This window comes from Hypomesus transpacificus, chromosome 13 (assembly GCF_021917145.1).
Source record: "Hypomesus transpacificus isolate Combined female chromosome 13, fHypTra1, whole genome shotgun sequence".
Lineage (NCBI taxonomy): Eukaryota > Metazoa > Chordata > Actinopteri > Osmeriformes > Osmeridae > Hypomesus > Hypomesus transpacificus.
In genome coordinates, this window is record NC_061072.1 from 1,109,847 (window position 1) to 1,126,518 (window position 16,672).

The window sequence follows — 16,672 nt, forward strand, 5'->3', positions numbered from 1 at the left end:
ACAGCTGCTACACATGGATTGTATAAATACATGTAAAAAAATTGCAGGACAAAGCTGTTTGTCATAAAGTTTTGTCATAAAGTAATATAAAAACACACTCACAGGTGTCCAAATGTGTGAAGTATTAATGTAAATTCAGAACATAACTCGCAATCCATACAAATGAGGGGAAACATACTTCCCTCAAAATGTTCTATGTATCCCTCCTCAAACAACAAAATGTCTTGTTTTAGTATTTATTTACTTATTTGTTTTACTTTTCTCCCCTTGTGTCGATAGTGTGTTGTGTTTGGAAAAAACATACATTTTAAACATTTTGATGGCTTTGTGGATGTGTGTTTACAGTACTACGTTTGACAAAATGTTATGATAAACTGCTACACCCTGCACACAGAAAAAGGATAATCCACAAGTGTTTTTGTGTTTATACTATCAGCACGTAGTTGGTGCTTAATGTATTTATTCAAATGATGGTTTGTCTGTACAGTTTGAAAAAAACATCTATAAAAAAAGATATTGGGGAGTTTACAGAGTTTTGCAAGAATTGTTTCTTGTTAATGTGTATCGTTGAGCAAATATAGCAGTTTCAAAGATAATGCCTCAGTAATAAGAAAAAACTGTAACCACTGCATGCAAACAATAGAAGATACGTAATGCTTCATGGCTAATACTTTCTAGTCATTAATTTAGTTGTGCATGCCGTAGAGGTAATTGCAGAAAATGAATCTCCAATTGAACGCCCTTCTGCTTCCATTTGCACCAAATCCTAACCTGCTGTGGATTTCCAGATGTGAGGTAAGTATGTGATATTATCTTGCACTCTCTACAGTATCACCTTGTTTTCCCTCAGTAGCCCACGGTTCCCTTGTAATCAAATCAGATTCTTTACAGTTTCTTTATCTCAGGCTGGCTCGAATAAAAGCACTGCTCAAATAGAAAGCTACGAGTCAAATAGATTTAATTTCAGATGCTTTTTCCCCAATCCTATCTACTGTACTGTCTCACATGAAACACAATTGACGACACTCCAAAGGGGGGGTCAGATGGCTGAGCGGTTACGGAGTCGGGCTATTAATCAGAAGTTTGTTGGTTCGATTTCCAGCCATGCCAAATAACATTGTGTCCTTGGGCAAGGAACTTCACCCTACTTGCCTCGGGGAGAATGTCCCTGTACTTACTTACTGTAAGTCGCTCTGGATAAGAGCGTCTGCTAAATGACTAAATGTAAAGCCAGGTATTTAGAGACAGGTATTTTGAATCTTCAAGCTAATTTCTATGGATTTGAAAGATGTTTACCATATAAATAATATCCACATCCAGTCATATTTACAAGACATGGAAAACCGACCACCATGTTTGTTGTCTTTACTGAGAACATGCCAAGGGAAGAGGCCTTTAATGGGCTGAGGGAGGGTGTGTGTGAGATGGGACTGTCATAAACACCAGGCATTCCAGAGAATCCTCTTGATTCTTGCCTTTTGGACAGAGCACTGAAATGTGACCATGAAAGACAGCTTCAGATTAAAACACCTTCATTTCTAAAGGACAGCTGCCCCAAATCAAGATAAGTGTACTGTCGTATATGTCAATACGGAAATTAAGTGCTGATTAAGACACCAATACGTAGTTGCATTATTCAAGGAAACTAATTAAAGCAGGACCAGACCCTGAATTAGCCATCAAAATGAAACAGCCGTTTCAGTGCTGCGTTACTGTCACTTATCACAGTTACCAGTGTTCAAAACACAGAGCCTGTCAGTAAGCTAACCGCTAATGAGCTGTCAATGTATTAAAAGTTTTGGATGGAGATTATAAATGTTAGGTGTCATGTTTGAAGGGTAATGAGCTAACTTTGTCTCCTTTCTCTCTCTTTTACTCCTCTCTTTCTTCCTCTCTTTTTTCCTCTCCCTCTCTCTGGTGGTCTCTGTGTTACAGCATTGGTAGGCGTGTGCCTGCCATCCCTCAAAGCCATCTGGCACCATGCCTGTTCCCCCAGCCGAGAGGCCCGCTCCCCAGAACAGAGCTGACAGCACTGCTGGAGAAAAGACAACCTCTTATCAGAAAGGCTTAACAGGTGTCCTTGTGAGAGGTCTTATGACGTGAATACTGAACTTAACCTGCTGACCAGGCCTCAACACCACAGCATGCATGGATGCCTCTGTTCAACCCAGGTCAACCTGTAAAAACCGCTCCAGAAAGCCCCAGATTACAATATTACCATACCTGACACTGCCATCGCCTCCAAATGGACCCCGTTTGAAATGTTAATGAAAATAATTCAGCGCTACAAGTAAATATATTTTTTAATCACTGCATGCAATCACATTTTTTCCAAGCTTGAAAACACATCCTTGAAGAGGCTTGGTCCAAACCCATTCCTTGTGGTTTTTGGAACTCAAAAGAATCATGTGTTTCCTGTTCTATACAATACACCCTTTGTACAGTACTCTCAAAAGCTTTAAAAGCATGCCTAAACAACCAATGCTCATCATAAGTTTGAACGAGATGCCTAATCTTATATGTGTGGTATGTTCAAGGACAGATCATTATTGTACAGTTTTCAACTGTATTATAAAACAATACACACACAATCTAAACCAAAAGATACAGTACAGAGCAGTGGTGGACTCAGGCTTTCTAAGGGAACGGGGGCACCAACAGCATATGGTGGGGCACAGAGGTATTGCTAGACATACAGCTCTACTTGGGCACAGGCCCCTCATTTGAGCTAGTCATTACCTTTTTTCTTCTTCCAAGCTTACAAGAACTGTGCAATACAATGCACTATACAAACTTCCCTTACTTAACCCACTGTATGTACAGCTCAGGGATATAGGTCTTATATCAGCTTAGGCAGGGACATCAGTAGTATTTATTGATGTCCCTGTTTTTATAAAAACAAAAGAAAATCAAGATCCCCAAAGTGGATGTCATGGAACACCAACGGTGTCACTAAGGAGCCAATAGGAACAGAATAATTTATTATTAAATTCTGAACATTTCTGTGAAAGTCTGTAATGTAGGCATATATTGTCTGATGATAACATTGTCATACAAAACTAGAAACATTTATTATGAAGATTAATACTAGTATGTGTAATCCAGAGAGGCTAGCAGTTAGTGAGCTAGCTTTTAAAGCATATCCTGCCATTGCATCAGAGGTTTGTCTAAAAAATACTAGGAAAAATATTCTCTTCAAAGCTCGAAAACTTCATTGCTAAACACAACATGCTGTGTGATCAGCAATATGGTTTCAGGGCTATTAGGACAACTTCACATTCAATTTGTGGAAGAAATAACAACAGCAATTGAACAAAAAAAATATGCAGTGGGGATATTCTTGGATCTTAAGAAGGCATTTGATACAGTAGAATTACACAAATATGGAATTAGGGGGACTGCACTTTCTTGGTTAAATAGCTACTTATATAATCATCAACAATATGTTGAATTGCAAAACCATAATTCAAAGTTAAAGAAAATTACCTGTGGGGTCTAGGGGTCAGTGTTGGGACCATTGTTGTTTAACTTGTATATAAATAATGTATGGGAGGTGTCAAAAACACTGAAAACCATTTTATTTGCTGATGATACTAATTTAATCTGTTCTGGGGAAAATCTGGAATAACTCTTGGAAACAATGGAAAAAGAATTAAAAAGATGAAGAGCTGGTTTGATGGAAATAAACTAACATTGAACTTAAGTGAAAAATATATATATATTTTTGGTAATCGTGCCACACTTTTAAATAAAAAACTTATGATAAATGAAATCGAAATAGAAAGACTAAAATAACTAACATTTCTGGGAGTGATAATCAATGAAAAAATATGTTGGAAGCAACATATACACTATATCAAGGCCAAAATATCACAATCAATTGATATATTGTATAAAACTAATTACCTATTAAATCAAAAATCATTGTACATGTTGTTTTGTTCCTTCATACAGCATACATTACTTACTGTTTGGAAGTATGGGGAAACACTTACAAAACCAACACTGAACCTATATTCATCCTTCAAAAGAGAGCCTTAAGAATTGTAAATGAAACCACTTATAAAGCACCAACTACTTCACTGTTTATTAAATTAAAATTAATTAAATTAAAAGCACTAAAATTCAGAGATATTGTTGACTTCAAAACTGCACAAATTATGTTCAAAAAAACTAATCAACAGCTATCGAACAGTATTCAATGGTTGTTTCAAATGAGAGAGAGCAAACATCACTTAAGAGGAACATTTGTATTTAAAAAGAAACGGATGAGAACATATTCTAAATATCATTGCATCACAACCAAAGGAGTCAATGTATGTAACAGCTGCAGTGAACAGTGAATCATGTACAACAATGAGTAATTTGAATTAAAGACTATTTAAACTGAATATATTAAATGGATACGAAAAGGACTCGAGGTAATAGTATTGTATACAGGTTCCTTGGTGTACATATTAAGTCTAATATGGAGGTGTTATTATTTGATTTGCTATAGATAGACGGAAATGAAGAAGATAGATGGAAAAGAAAGAAGAAAAAAATGTGAATGTGTAAGCATGTATGTATGCATCTGTATCTATGTGAATGCATGGGTTTATGTGAACAGTAGGTAGGTAGATTTACGGTGTATGTAAAGATGTATGTACAAGAGAAGCATCAAATTGTTTCGTATTTAACTAAAGGATAAAAATAGAGAAAGGGGGTAGGACTTGAAAAGTTTGTTATGAACTTCTTCGTACTCCTTTTTGAACATTGGAATTTCTCATTTGAATTACTTACAATTATTTTGGAAGATTATGCTGAGAAGTACATGACCTTAAACTGTCATTAAAATGTTATATATGTATGCATGTCTGTATATCTATGTACATAATTTTTTTTTACAATCTCAAATAAACTAAACTAAACCAGAAAACTAAACTAAACCAGAAAGCCACACCTCCTCCTTCACACATTAACACACACACAGAGCAGAATCTAAATACTTAATTCCATTAATAACAAAATAGTAGTGCTGTCCGCTTAACGCGTTATTAACGGCGTTAACGCAAACCAATTTTAACGGCGTCTAAAAAATGTATTGCACAATTAACGTTCTTTTTGGCCAAGCAAACTTTGTAGTTTTTTTCACATGCTGTTGCAGCAACTACTTACGTTAGAAAAACTACAACACCACACCGGATCTAGCTAGACCTGAAACAAAACAACAGGCACGCCGCACACACTTGTTTGGGCTTGCGAGCCAGCTAAAGAGTAGTAGACTAACGTTACAATTTGAGTGGATGGCAAGCGTGAGACGCCGAAATGGATGCCAACAAAATTCCGAATGGAACTTTTGCTTTAAAAAGTTGCCAAATGGTTCCATTGACAAGACCAAAGTGATCATCTTTGTGTTTTGTCGTTGTGAACTGAGCTATCATCGCGTCCCGTCCAGTCTGAAATACCACTTGATGGCCAAGCACACAGCTGATGCGAATTCTCCGCCCCCTGGTCAAAGCCAGGCGATTGCAATGTTGTTTTCAATTAAAAAAAAAACATTTGCACCAAGCAATCCGATCCACTTTTCCATGTTGATAAGAGCATCAAAATGAGAACAAATAATGGGACAAAAAGAAATCAATGGCCATTTAGAATAGATAAAAATCTGCGATTAATTGCGATTAATCGCGAGGTAACTATGACATTAATGCGGTTAATCGCGATTAAATATTTTAATCGTTTAACAGCACTAGAAAATAGATAAAAAACGAATCAAACCGTCAGTTTTCAGATCCTTCAATTCACAGTTGCCTCCAGCAAGGAAAAGCAACACCTATGTTGATTCAGTTTTTAAACTGCTGTTGATCCAGATGTTTTTATTTGTTGATGTTTTTAATACAGTCACTCGTTCAATCTTTGCTTTTACTTATGTTTCAGGAGGAACACAAGGTTGCTGCGGTTTGCCCTCCATTGTCACTTTCGCTGTTCACAGCAACAAGGAACCCGAGCAAATGTTAGTGATAACAAGTGGCGCAAACAAGATTTGCACATGTACATTACATTTACATATATGCATTTAGCAGACGCTTTTATCCAAAGCGACTTCCAAGAGAGAGCTTTACAAAAGAGCATAGGTCACTGATTATAACAACGAGGTAGTCCCAAACATTGCAAGCAGCCAAAACATGAAGCATCCATTGTGAAAAAACTAAACAAAGTGCCAAAAGGGAAGACCCATGAGAGCATGCAGTTATACAAGTTACAAATTAAAACAACATGAACCACAAAAAGTGCAGGACTGTACCTGTAGAAGAACAATCAACAGTAAAATATTTCACAGCGAGTACAAGACTTAACTTCGTTATAACTAACCTACAAGAGCAACAAGTCACTCAATAAGAGTCATTGTGATCCTGGAGGAAAATAACATCAGGTCCAGTAGGTGATGGGCGGGGGTGTAAGGTTGCAGGAGAGACTTGATGTAGTCGGATGCAGTCCCGTTCACTGCTCGGAAGGTCAGTACCAGGGTCTTGAATCTGATACGGGCGTTGATGGGTAAGCAGTGGAGAGAGATGCGGAGCGGGGTAACGTGGAAGCGTCTGGGTAGATTGTAGACCAGGCGGGCCGCTGCGTTCTGAATCTTCTGAAGAGGACATGCTGGGAGACCAGCGAGCAGCGAGTTGCAGTAGTCCAACTTGGAGAGGATCAGTGCTTGGACTAGCAGCTGAGTGGAGTGCTCAGACAGGTATGTATACATGTAGTTATACAGACAGGAAAGACATCCTATCATTAAATCTGGGCCGAATGCAATGATTGGTCGATAATGTTTTTGATCTGTCCCTTCCACATAAGATATATACTGTATACACATATTTTCACATTTAGACCACTTAAATTATTGATTGCTATCAGGATGTTAAGAGACCTTCAACCAGTATATATATTAAAAAAATTAAAAATGATCACACATCCTTGCTTTAATTAAGATTATCAAACTGTACCATATTATTAAAAGGTTGGGGAATTTTACACAGAAAATAAATCTGTAATACAAAACAAAGTAAACACACTGCACAGCGAAAACCAAAAATCATTTATTATTCAGCTAGATCATGTTTTCAAGCAGACCAACTGTCTTAATATCCTTTTAAGAAACAAGTCCATGAAAATGAATTTTAAATAATTTCCTCCTCTTTGACCTGATGTTAGTTTCCTCCAGGATTACAATGACTCTTATTGAGTGACTCGTTGCTCTTGTAGGTTAGTTATACCGAAGTAAGTCTTGTACTCGCTGTGAAATATTTTACTGTTGATTGTTCTTCTACAGGTACAGTCCTGCACTTTTTGTGGTTCATGTTGTTTTAATTTGTAACTTGTATGCTTTTATGGGTCTTCCCTTTTGGCACTTGTTTAGTTTTTTCACAATGTATGCTTCATGTTTGGCTGCTTGCAATGTTTGGGACTACCTCGTTGTTATGATCAGTGACCTATGCTCTTTTGTGAAGCTCTCTCTTGGAAGTCGCTTTGGATAAAAGCGTCTGCTAAATGCATAAATGTAAATGTCTTTGAAAGTGACCCTCCTAATTGCGTTGGTCAAAAAAGAAAAGCATTACAGAACAATAACATAAATGAAGCATAACTGAAGAAGGTATGTGAGCAGTCTTCTTGCCTATAGGTAGAACAAAACATGATCCAAATGGAGGAATTACTATCAGAAAGAGGCCTAATCTTCCCCATCCTCTTCATCACAGGGAGGACAGGGGTTGTCCCGGTGGATTTCCAGGACCTCTGCTTCTCCGATGTTCTCTATGCAGAGAAGATAAGCACATTATCACTGTACAAGTGCACATATGTACAGTATTATCTATGTTTAACTTTAAACAGATTGGATGAAATAAAACATTTCTTAATGGAAAACATAACAATGTTAAGTCACATTGTTTGATTGTTATGGTAAATGTAGTTCCTGCTCTTATGAGACCAAAATGAGATTTAAAAGTCATTGATTAAGGTGAATATTGTTACCGTCTCTGATCTCTATGGTTTCTATGTGGCCACACAGAGAATGACACGAAAAGACTACAATCTAATCAAAGCTAAAAGCACATGAGAATAAAACCCATAAAACTGATGTTACCCTTTAATGCCACAGCTCTACGTTGAAAAGTCTGTGTGGCATTTACAAAATGTCAATGTTGTATGTGGACCATCATTAAAGTCAGAGAAGACACACAGAGCCAAGTCAGTGTTTTCTTAAACAATGGCAAATGTCGTATTTAGTTAAATCTGACTTTGAAGGCAGCAAAATAATTTTGAGAATGGCAGGTGTGGTATTTTGCTACATCGTAAGTTTTACAGAGTTGTCTGATTTCTCAATTTTTATTTTACCTGGTCTATCCTCCATGGAGGGAGGCTGGGTCTTGAGGGAACTATGGATATAAATAAAATATTTATTAGCATCTAATACAAGTCACAAGATTCAAATTTGAATCCTAGATGAAATTTTAATCCAACCCAGTGAGTCTTTGCTTTCTTTGCAACTGGCCCCGGGATGGAATTTGAGCAGTCACAGATGTTCGAGGAAGAAAAGCCTGAGGTGGACCCTGAATTTGAGCTGTCATAGATGTTCGTGGAGCCTGGAGTGGACCCTGATACAACCTCTGCTGATGGCTGGAGAGATCACTGTCCTCCATGGCCTGTTGAATCAATTGCATCACCATGTCCTTTTCTAGAGATTTACAGAACAACTGTTAGAGCAACATAAAGTAGTATGTTGTAGTCATGGAATATACTGACACATTGACATAACAGTAAGCCTGATCATCTACATCAGCTTCATATTCAAACTTTTGCTAAACATTTTAGAGGGGTTGAGTACATGTGGCAGCTGTGTTAGCACATGCAGGATGAGGTTAACAATGTGTCTTACCCCTCTGGCCTGCCAGGAGAAGCCACTGCTGTACCAGAGACAAGGAGTCTGTCTGCAGGATCTGACACAGCAACTCCAACACCTGTCGAGAGCAACCAGTGTTTTAGACTGCCTGACAGCTGGTTGACATTTCAAGAAAGGATGAAAAGACTACAAACAAGTATGTGGACAGCCTATACAGAGGGTTGACTCCTTCAACACAAAAATGTCAGTCTTCGGGGAAACCTGTTCCTTTGAAATAAACCCTGTAATGGTATATACAGTACCAGTCAAAGGTTTGGACACACTTTTGACTGGTACTGTATATTTCTGAGGAAAATTGGTGTGACATAAAAAAAATGTATATGCTAACAAAGGGACTTTGTCCATTAATCCAGAGCAATGTTGATACCAATACATGGTGATTAAGAAAATACACTATTCAGCATAAAAGCGCCAAAAATATGACAAAAAAGTAAAGACTGATAAAATTACTTCTTCAAATGAACTGTTGTGATAGAATAATTTACCATTAGTTCCTGGTCATAGAGGGATGAGGTGAAACCCAGAGGGTGAGGATGAGGGCGCCGCTGATAAAGTAGGGAAGATTGAGGAATGATTCTTCCTGTCTGAGCAGAATACTGTGTCTTTCTGCGAACAACTGCCTCCCCTGGTTGCTGCAGGCAAATTGTGAACAGAACTATAATTCGTTACGAAACATGATTTGCCAAAGAAAATAGTGTTCCATGTCTAGTGTATAACACGACAAATGCAAAAAAGTAATGTTAAATCATGCCTCTGCCATGACATCTTTTATTTGGGAAGAAATATTGACTTTGGCCGCCAGCTCTTTAAGCTCCTCTTTCCAGGCCTCTGATAACAGTGCTGCAAAGCAAAATTAAGTTTGGGGATCAAGTGGTCATTACTATCCCGTGTATTCTAAACTATTGAACCAAGAATTAATGTTCCACAGATACTGTTATATATTTCAGTACGTTTCATGAAAATGATATTTTATGTGTTACATACACATACTGCAACACATTCATGAACTCACCTGCCCTGTGTTTTGCACTTTTACCTCCATGTGAACAGTGTCCAAAAGGCAGGGCAAATGGGGCCCCTGTAGTTGTCCTAAATACTTGACTCTTAATAAGTGGATGAGGAAATAAGGACGTTGCCATATACCAGTCATCATTCACCATACACACTGGCTTTCCATTAAGACCTGAATGAGAAGGAAGACCAGAGACATTAATTCCAAATATGCTTTTCAATTTATCAATCAAGTATGTTGTTCATTTGCAGTTCTTTGTCAACCTCTTCTTCTCAAGTGTGAGGGAATCAAAGCTGTAGCCTGAAGAGAAAACCACCACATCAACCCTACTGGGAACAGAAGTGATAACATCGAAGACATCTCGCGGAAGGGATTGTTTGGCAACTGGTAGTAGTTGGGAAGAAAAAAAACTTTTATGGATCTCTGAAATTACAATTGGTCCACTGTCAAATATTTAGTTGACTTGGAAATAATAAAATATTTCATTAGTGGTGTACCATTTGGTGTCATTATAGTTAATATGGTAATTGTATGTCAAAGGCATTAGCATTTTCTAATGTAAGTGTAAGGTTTTAATCCCCACTAATGGTGCTTTTTTTCTCTTTGAACCTGTAGGATAGTCATCGCCATAGGGGTCTGGATGTATAGACAGCAGAGCATCGCCCAGGCAACAAATTAAATGGGGGTGAGGTGTGCTTTATTAGCACATTATTAGTTAGAGCCATTCTTCATTAACTACAACGTTACAGTAGGCTACATAGCTACACAACTAGTGCTAAGTTATCAATGAAATATATGAATTCAGCAAATTAATTTAAGTAGCTCATTTTAATTTAGTGTCATATCCATATCATTATTCTGGTTTCCATAGCTAGGACCTATCGTTCCTAGAAGGAATTACGTTTACTAGCCTACTACTAGGCCCAAAAAAACGTTAAAGTTAGCAGGTGTATAAGATTACGCTGCCGAAAAAATGGACCTGTAAATAAATACTGTCACACTGGTAGTTGTTGCAGTTGATTGCCAAACACTGCATTCTTTGAGTCCACTTGGACTTCTACAGGTACAGTCTTCGTTTGAGTGTTTTAATCGTCTGCAAGCAAAAAAAAAGGCTACTCCCCAGGGTACTCGAGGCTCTGGAAGTCCGTTTGGCAATCCTGTGTACATGGGAAATTGTAATTAAGGGTAGCTCCTTTAAACACCGGCTATAGTAGGTGGCCTTTACTACGCTGTGTTTACCTCAAAAGCGGCCGGCCGGAAGTAGTTACATCTGTTTTGTAGAACCCGGAAGAATGTTGCGCATAACCCCTATACATGCATTGTAACATTTTACGAACATCCTGTTCATGGTAGCAACTATATCAATTAAATGTTATCCTGGAAAGAATTCAACTAAATGTACAGTGAGAATGGCAAAACTGAAAAGGTGGATTTGTTTTATCAACAGTGTTGTTTTTTGTTAAAGATGCATTCTGTTACTAGCTGGGACGATACAAAGACAAAGGTCGCGTTTCCCAGATTTGTTAAGAAGCTCTTAAGCGCTAAGAGCTTCTTTTCTCAACGAATCTGGGAGACGCGGACACAGTATTTAACACAGAAAACACTCAGAGACTGCAAATAGGTCTGTTCTGATATCTGCAATTGATTTAGCTAGTGTTGCTGTTGTTGCTAAATTCAATAAATTCGAGGGGGTGGAGCTTCAGCTCCTTCAGGCGACACCCCTCCAGTATCAAGCAGAGAAGACTGCTGATTTTCTCATGATTTCAAAGTCTAATTTAACATACTAGTCTGTGGTTTTTTTTTTTTTTTTTTGGATGTGTAATTAACCACACATCAGTCTGTGGTGTGATGAACCTAAAACAAATTTTCAATTCCACTTTACAGCATCTTTAAATAACAACAACTGAAGTTATTTTGTCATTTGAGGTTGTCATTTGCAAAACATCTCAGTAAAAACTTATGAGCTGAAAGTGGAAAAGAGTGTGGATGGATGCCTAACGCATTAAAAAGCTAGGGTGTACCGTTCCATACTGTTCAACATTGAATGCCGACTTTGGTAATGTCAACTAAATTACAAAATGGCTTGTTCCAATATTGTATAGGCTACACTGCTTATCCTGCAAATGCAAATAGTGCACCTCAAACCAAATTATTTCACATAGCCCATACATGAAATACACAGATTGATACACTGATGTGGGAAACATGGCACATTTCTCCTGTAATCATGCTTAAAATTGTCTGTGACTTGTGCCACAGCAGATCTTCTGTTAGTTTGGACCAGACAGGATAGCCTTTGCTGCTCTCGAGCATCGATCAGCCTTGGGTGCCCAACACCTTGTTGACGGTTTTTGGTTTGTCCCTCAGACCACTTTGGTAGGTAACACTACATGTGCCCTTGTTTGGAGATGTTATTTGCTTCACCTGGGACTGTGATGGTCATGAAATGTTGGCTCATCAGTGTGTATCCATGAGATCAAGGGTGTTTAGACACTGGAGCATGGGAGATATACCATTTCCAACCACAACAAGTTAAATGTTTTTTTATGCTTGACCTTGTACAATGTAGGCATAGAAACACAAAGCTTGTGTGTACTCACCTGGAATGTGTGTCACTCTGTGCGGATGAGGGTTGTGGCGAGAAAAGAAAGAATGATGACTCAAAGATCCAAAGCGTGGACTACCTTTCGGGGTCAGTCTAGTTATGTCAGCCGTGGTCGGAATATGATGATCCTGGTAAATTTTCTTCTCCTCCATTTTTTGATATAGCAGGAAGCTTAATGCTTTGCATTTGACATTACAGAGCATGAAAAGAGTATTTCAGTATTGGACCGTACTGGATTGGAAAAGAAGAGGGGAAATATTAAATTGTATAATATTTAGAAAGCCAGTACACTGGCTTTCTAAAAAGTATTGTACAGTATACACAGTATTTACAGTACAGTATGTGCTACTTGTAATTGCAGTATATAATAGATGCCACTCACCCTCTGCACTACAATAAACAAAGACCCAACTCAAAACATACTGTCAGAATACACGGCAAATAGACACTGTTTTATACTCCTTTTTGGTAAAACTCTAAAAAACTTTACTATGAAATGTCAACTTAAACTTTGTGATCTGTACACTAATAAACCATTTCAAACCATGATTCATTATATGATTATTTAGTGTGAATTCTTACCGTAGAAAACAAGGGTCCTTCCCTAAACCTTTTTGCTTTTAAGTATTAGTGTGTCTTATGTTGCCAGGAGACCTGCTCTTAACAAGACAGAACAGCATCCTGACACAATGGGTAACTGCGCTCAAAGGAGAAATTCACAACAAAACACATATGTAAAAAGATCCAGGTCATTGTTGCAATGTAAATATAGTTTCATAGCAACAATGACCAGGGTCATCTGTAGTGTAGACATGGAAACATGTTAATGGAAAAGGAGAAGTGGAAATACACAGAACACGTGGTGTTTGTTGTCTTCTGCAGCAGGAGCGTTGTTAGACATAAAACTCTACTGGGGCACAGGCCGCTATTCATATCCCTTTTTTCTAGGCTATAGAAACTCCCCTTGCTCAACTCACTATACACAGTTCAGGGATACAAGTTTGATATCAGCTTTGAAAGGGACATCAATAGTTGATGCGAGAGCGCACATTTTTTTCGCATTCCTTTGATAGGCCTACTGTTTTTTTTTAGCTTCATGTAATATTGTTTTATGTTTTAGTCAAAACAAGATAATTGGTAGGCCTATCATTTAGAAACTTTCTTTAGTTTTGTAATGTTTTCTTCGCCTATCAATTCTGATTTGTGTGCCGAGTCCGACACCTGGACCTCTGTGTGCTGCAGTGGCTATTTGGCAATCTCAGAAGAGCGCGCTAACATGGAATTCTGCATGCATCGGTTTGTGTTTTTGGTTAAACTGCTTTAATTTTACAAGCATTGATTGGGATACTGCGTAATTTTTTTCGGGATTATCAATCAAAATTAATGCATTGACAAATAAAGTAAATTGTTAAAACTCAAACTTTAGAATTTACTGGGGCACAGCAGATTTATACTGGGGCACGTGCCCCAGTAAAAAGGGTTTAACGACGCCCTTGTTCTGCGGTCTTTAATATAGGATCTAAACATGCACAGTCTTTATTTCATGTTAGTTATCTACGAGTAGCATGTCCCCTGCCCCACTCCCATTGATTTCAAGGAAGGCAGGCCAAAGGTCACAGACCTGGGATATAGACCCGTGGAGATGGTGTGTGTATGGGGTGCAGGCACCGTCGCCGCCTTACAGTGCGTTCACACTGCAGCGACGCGAATCGCTTGCCATCGCTCGCCTTCCCACAGTTCACCTCGCTCGGGGGCGTTTCAAACAGATTCATGTAGAATGTAGTTCTCTAAAGTCACTGTTGTAGTTGTAATGGCCAAGTGTGCAGACTTGGGTTTACGTACTCGCAACATCGATCAAAATACAACTTGTATACAAAATACAAAACTTTTTAAAGACATACACGTTGACATGTGTAAAAAACGTTTTATTATATTACTCAAAGTCTCTGCTAATCTGTCGATACGATAGGGAGTTCCAGCCGGGCTAGCTAGCTAAGCTACAGTAGTTACTACAGAACGAAGATACGTAATGTCACTAGATTGAATTAGAAAGTACAAGCACCAACAACTTCGGCAACCTTGCGCCATGCATAGTTTTTTTTTAATGAACATCTCTGTACAAATACAGCTATGTATCGTACAGGACTGGGTAAGCAGCCATACAAACGATTAGTTTCTCCTCCACCTTGAAACCTAGAAAGCTAGAAATGTTTACCATGGTTGCTACATTAGGAGAAACAAGAAAACACTCCGATTGGCCATCGCTAGCGAAAATCGCTCCTCATTTGCATAAAGTTGAGAAAATCTCAACTCTGTCGCGTCGCGTCGCTACCCACAATGCACCACGCAAGCGATTCGCCTGGCTTCATAGAAAATGAATGGAAAACATGTTGTCGCTCGCATCGCGTCGCTGCAGTGTGAACGCACTGTTAGGCGAGATGTTTCAACGGAACCTCCCCCCGGTCGTGTTTCAACCGTACTCGTGAAACAAATGCCTCTTCGCTCAATTGGATAGACCTACAACCAATCAGAGCAACGTAATTTGTTTGTTGAAAACGAATTCAACCCAAGCGCTCATTGGTATGGAGGACCAAACCTGCCAAAATTAAAAATAAATGAATAAATAAATAAATGTATAAATAAATGTACTTATACATAAAAAAAATATATATATAAAAATAAATGTATGAAAAAATATTAATTACGTATTTATTTATTTACATGGCCATTTATTTCTGTATTTATTTATTTTTGAATTTATTTATTTCTGTGTACATTTATTTCTGTATTTATTTATTTCTGTGTACATTTATTTCTGTATTTCCTTGTCCTTAAGCTAATGAGGTAAGCTGTCAATCAATGTATGTCACGGTGTCACCTTAACCCCATTGGTTGATTGGTATCAGAGTGCGAAGATGGACTTTCCATGCCTGGGGTTGCTATGAATACCTTAGTAAACAAAAGACTGCACACACGCAACAGATAGCCAGAGATTTGAGAGTTTTGGCTAGCTAACCTTGCTAAAAAAGTGCTAGTCAAGATGTTTTACTTTTTTGCGTTGAGGCTCTGGATACCAATTTGTACCATTTAGCTGCATGCAGAGTCATAAAAAGAAAGAGTTGCATCAATTGATTGGCTTTACGTTCATGGTACTGCACTGTAGGATAGTTAGAACTAGAGCGAGCTAGCATGAGTTTCAAACACAGCAGCATCGTCGTTGTGGAACAGTTGTACTGCATTGTATGAAGGAGCTGTGCCAAGGTAAGAATGTGTAAGTTCTTGGCTCATTTTGTGGCATCTAGTACATTTAATATTTCAGTATCTTAAAGTGCCGAGATTTTTGGATGCTAGCTAGAAATGTAGAAGCCAGAACGTAGCAAAAACAATGTGCTACGAAGTGAGTGATGACCTGTTTATGTAATGTTAAGTGTAGCTTGCTAATTTAGTGCACTATTTATGTTTATTGAGAAACTAATGCCTACAAACAAGTTTGTGTGAGAGGAAAGCTGTATTTAATAATTAATTCATAAAGGTGGTCGCTTATTTGCACCAAAGTCTGGTAGTTAGTACGGTAAGAAATTGGATGATATTATACAGTATCAAGGAACCATCAAAGAACAGAGTACAACATGGTTAATCTATTCATAAAGTGAATGTTTACTAAGCAAACTATGAGTTAGAGACCATTGTAACATTCAGTCCATCATGAGTTAGAGACCATTGTAACATTCAGTCCATCATGTGATTATCATTACAGCTTACTGTCTGTTTATGTGTGTGTGTGTGTTGTGGTTATGGCCCTTGCAGTCTGGCATTGCTACTGAGGTTGATGTGAGCTGAAAAGGAGGCCCAGTGCCTTGGAGGTGGATGTCAGACCACTGGACGAACGAGCGCTGGATGGGAGACCACTAGTTGAAGGAGCGCTGGATGGGAGAACACTGGATGAGAGAGAGCTGGAAGGGGGACCACTGGATGAGGGAAAATGTGATGGAGTGGGCTGTCTTATATTTGAACCACAGTATTTTTGTCATTACTATGCTTTTAATTGTGGTCGTTATTGAGTTATATTGAGTTTGCTCCTGTTGACTTTAGCAAACCACCTCTTTCTCTCACTATCAGC

At 38.3% G+C, this 16,672-nt stretch overlaps 1 protein-coding gene across 1 annotated transcript; it reads right to left on the minus strand.

Moving 5' to 3' along the window:
• Nucleotides 1-7,060: 7,060 nt before the first annotated feature.
• tbata (thymus, brain and testes associated) lies at nucleotides 7,061-13,282 on the minus strand. Its single transcript, XM_047032490.1, has 9 exons — nucleotides 13,135-13,282; nucleotides 12,548-12,783; nucleotides 9,948-10,118; nucleotides 9,687-9,775; nucleotides 9,421-9,567; nucleotides 8,912-8,993; nucleotides 8,497-8,710; nucleotides 8,371-8,411; nucleotides 7,061-7,788 (listed from the first exon to the last, which is right to left on the minus strand). The coding sequence occupies exons 2-9, from the start codon at nucleotides 12,753-12,755 to the stop codon at nucleotides 7,706-7,708; spliced, it is 1,035 nt and encodes a 344-aa protein (XP_046888446.1). The 5' UTR covers nucleotides 12,756-12,783; nucleotides 13,135-13,282; the 3' UTR covers nucleotides 7,061-7,705.
• Nucleotides 13,283-16,672: the final 3,390 nt, after the last annotated feature.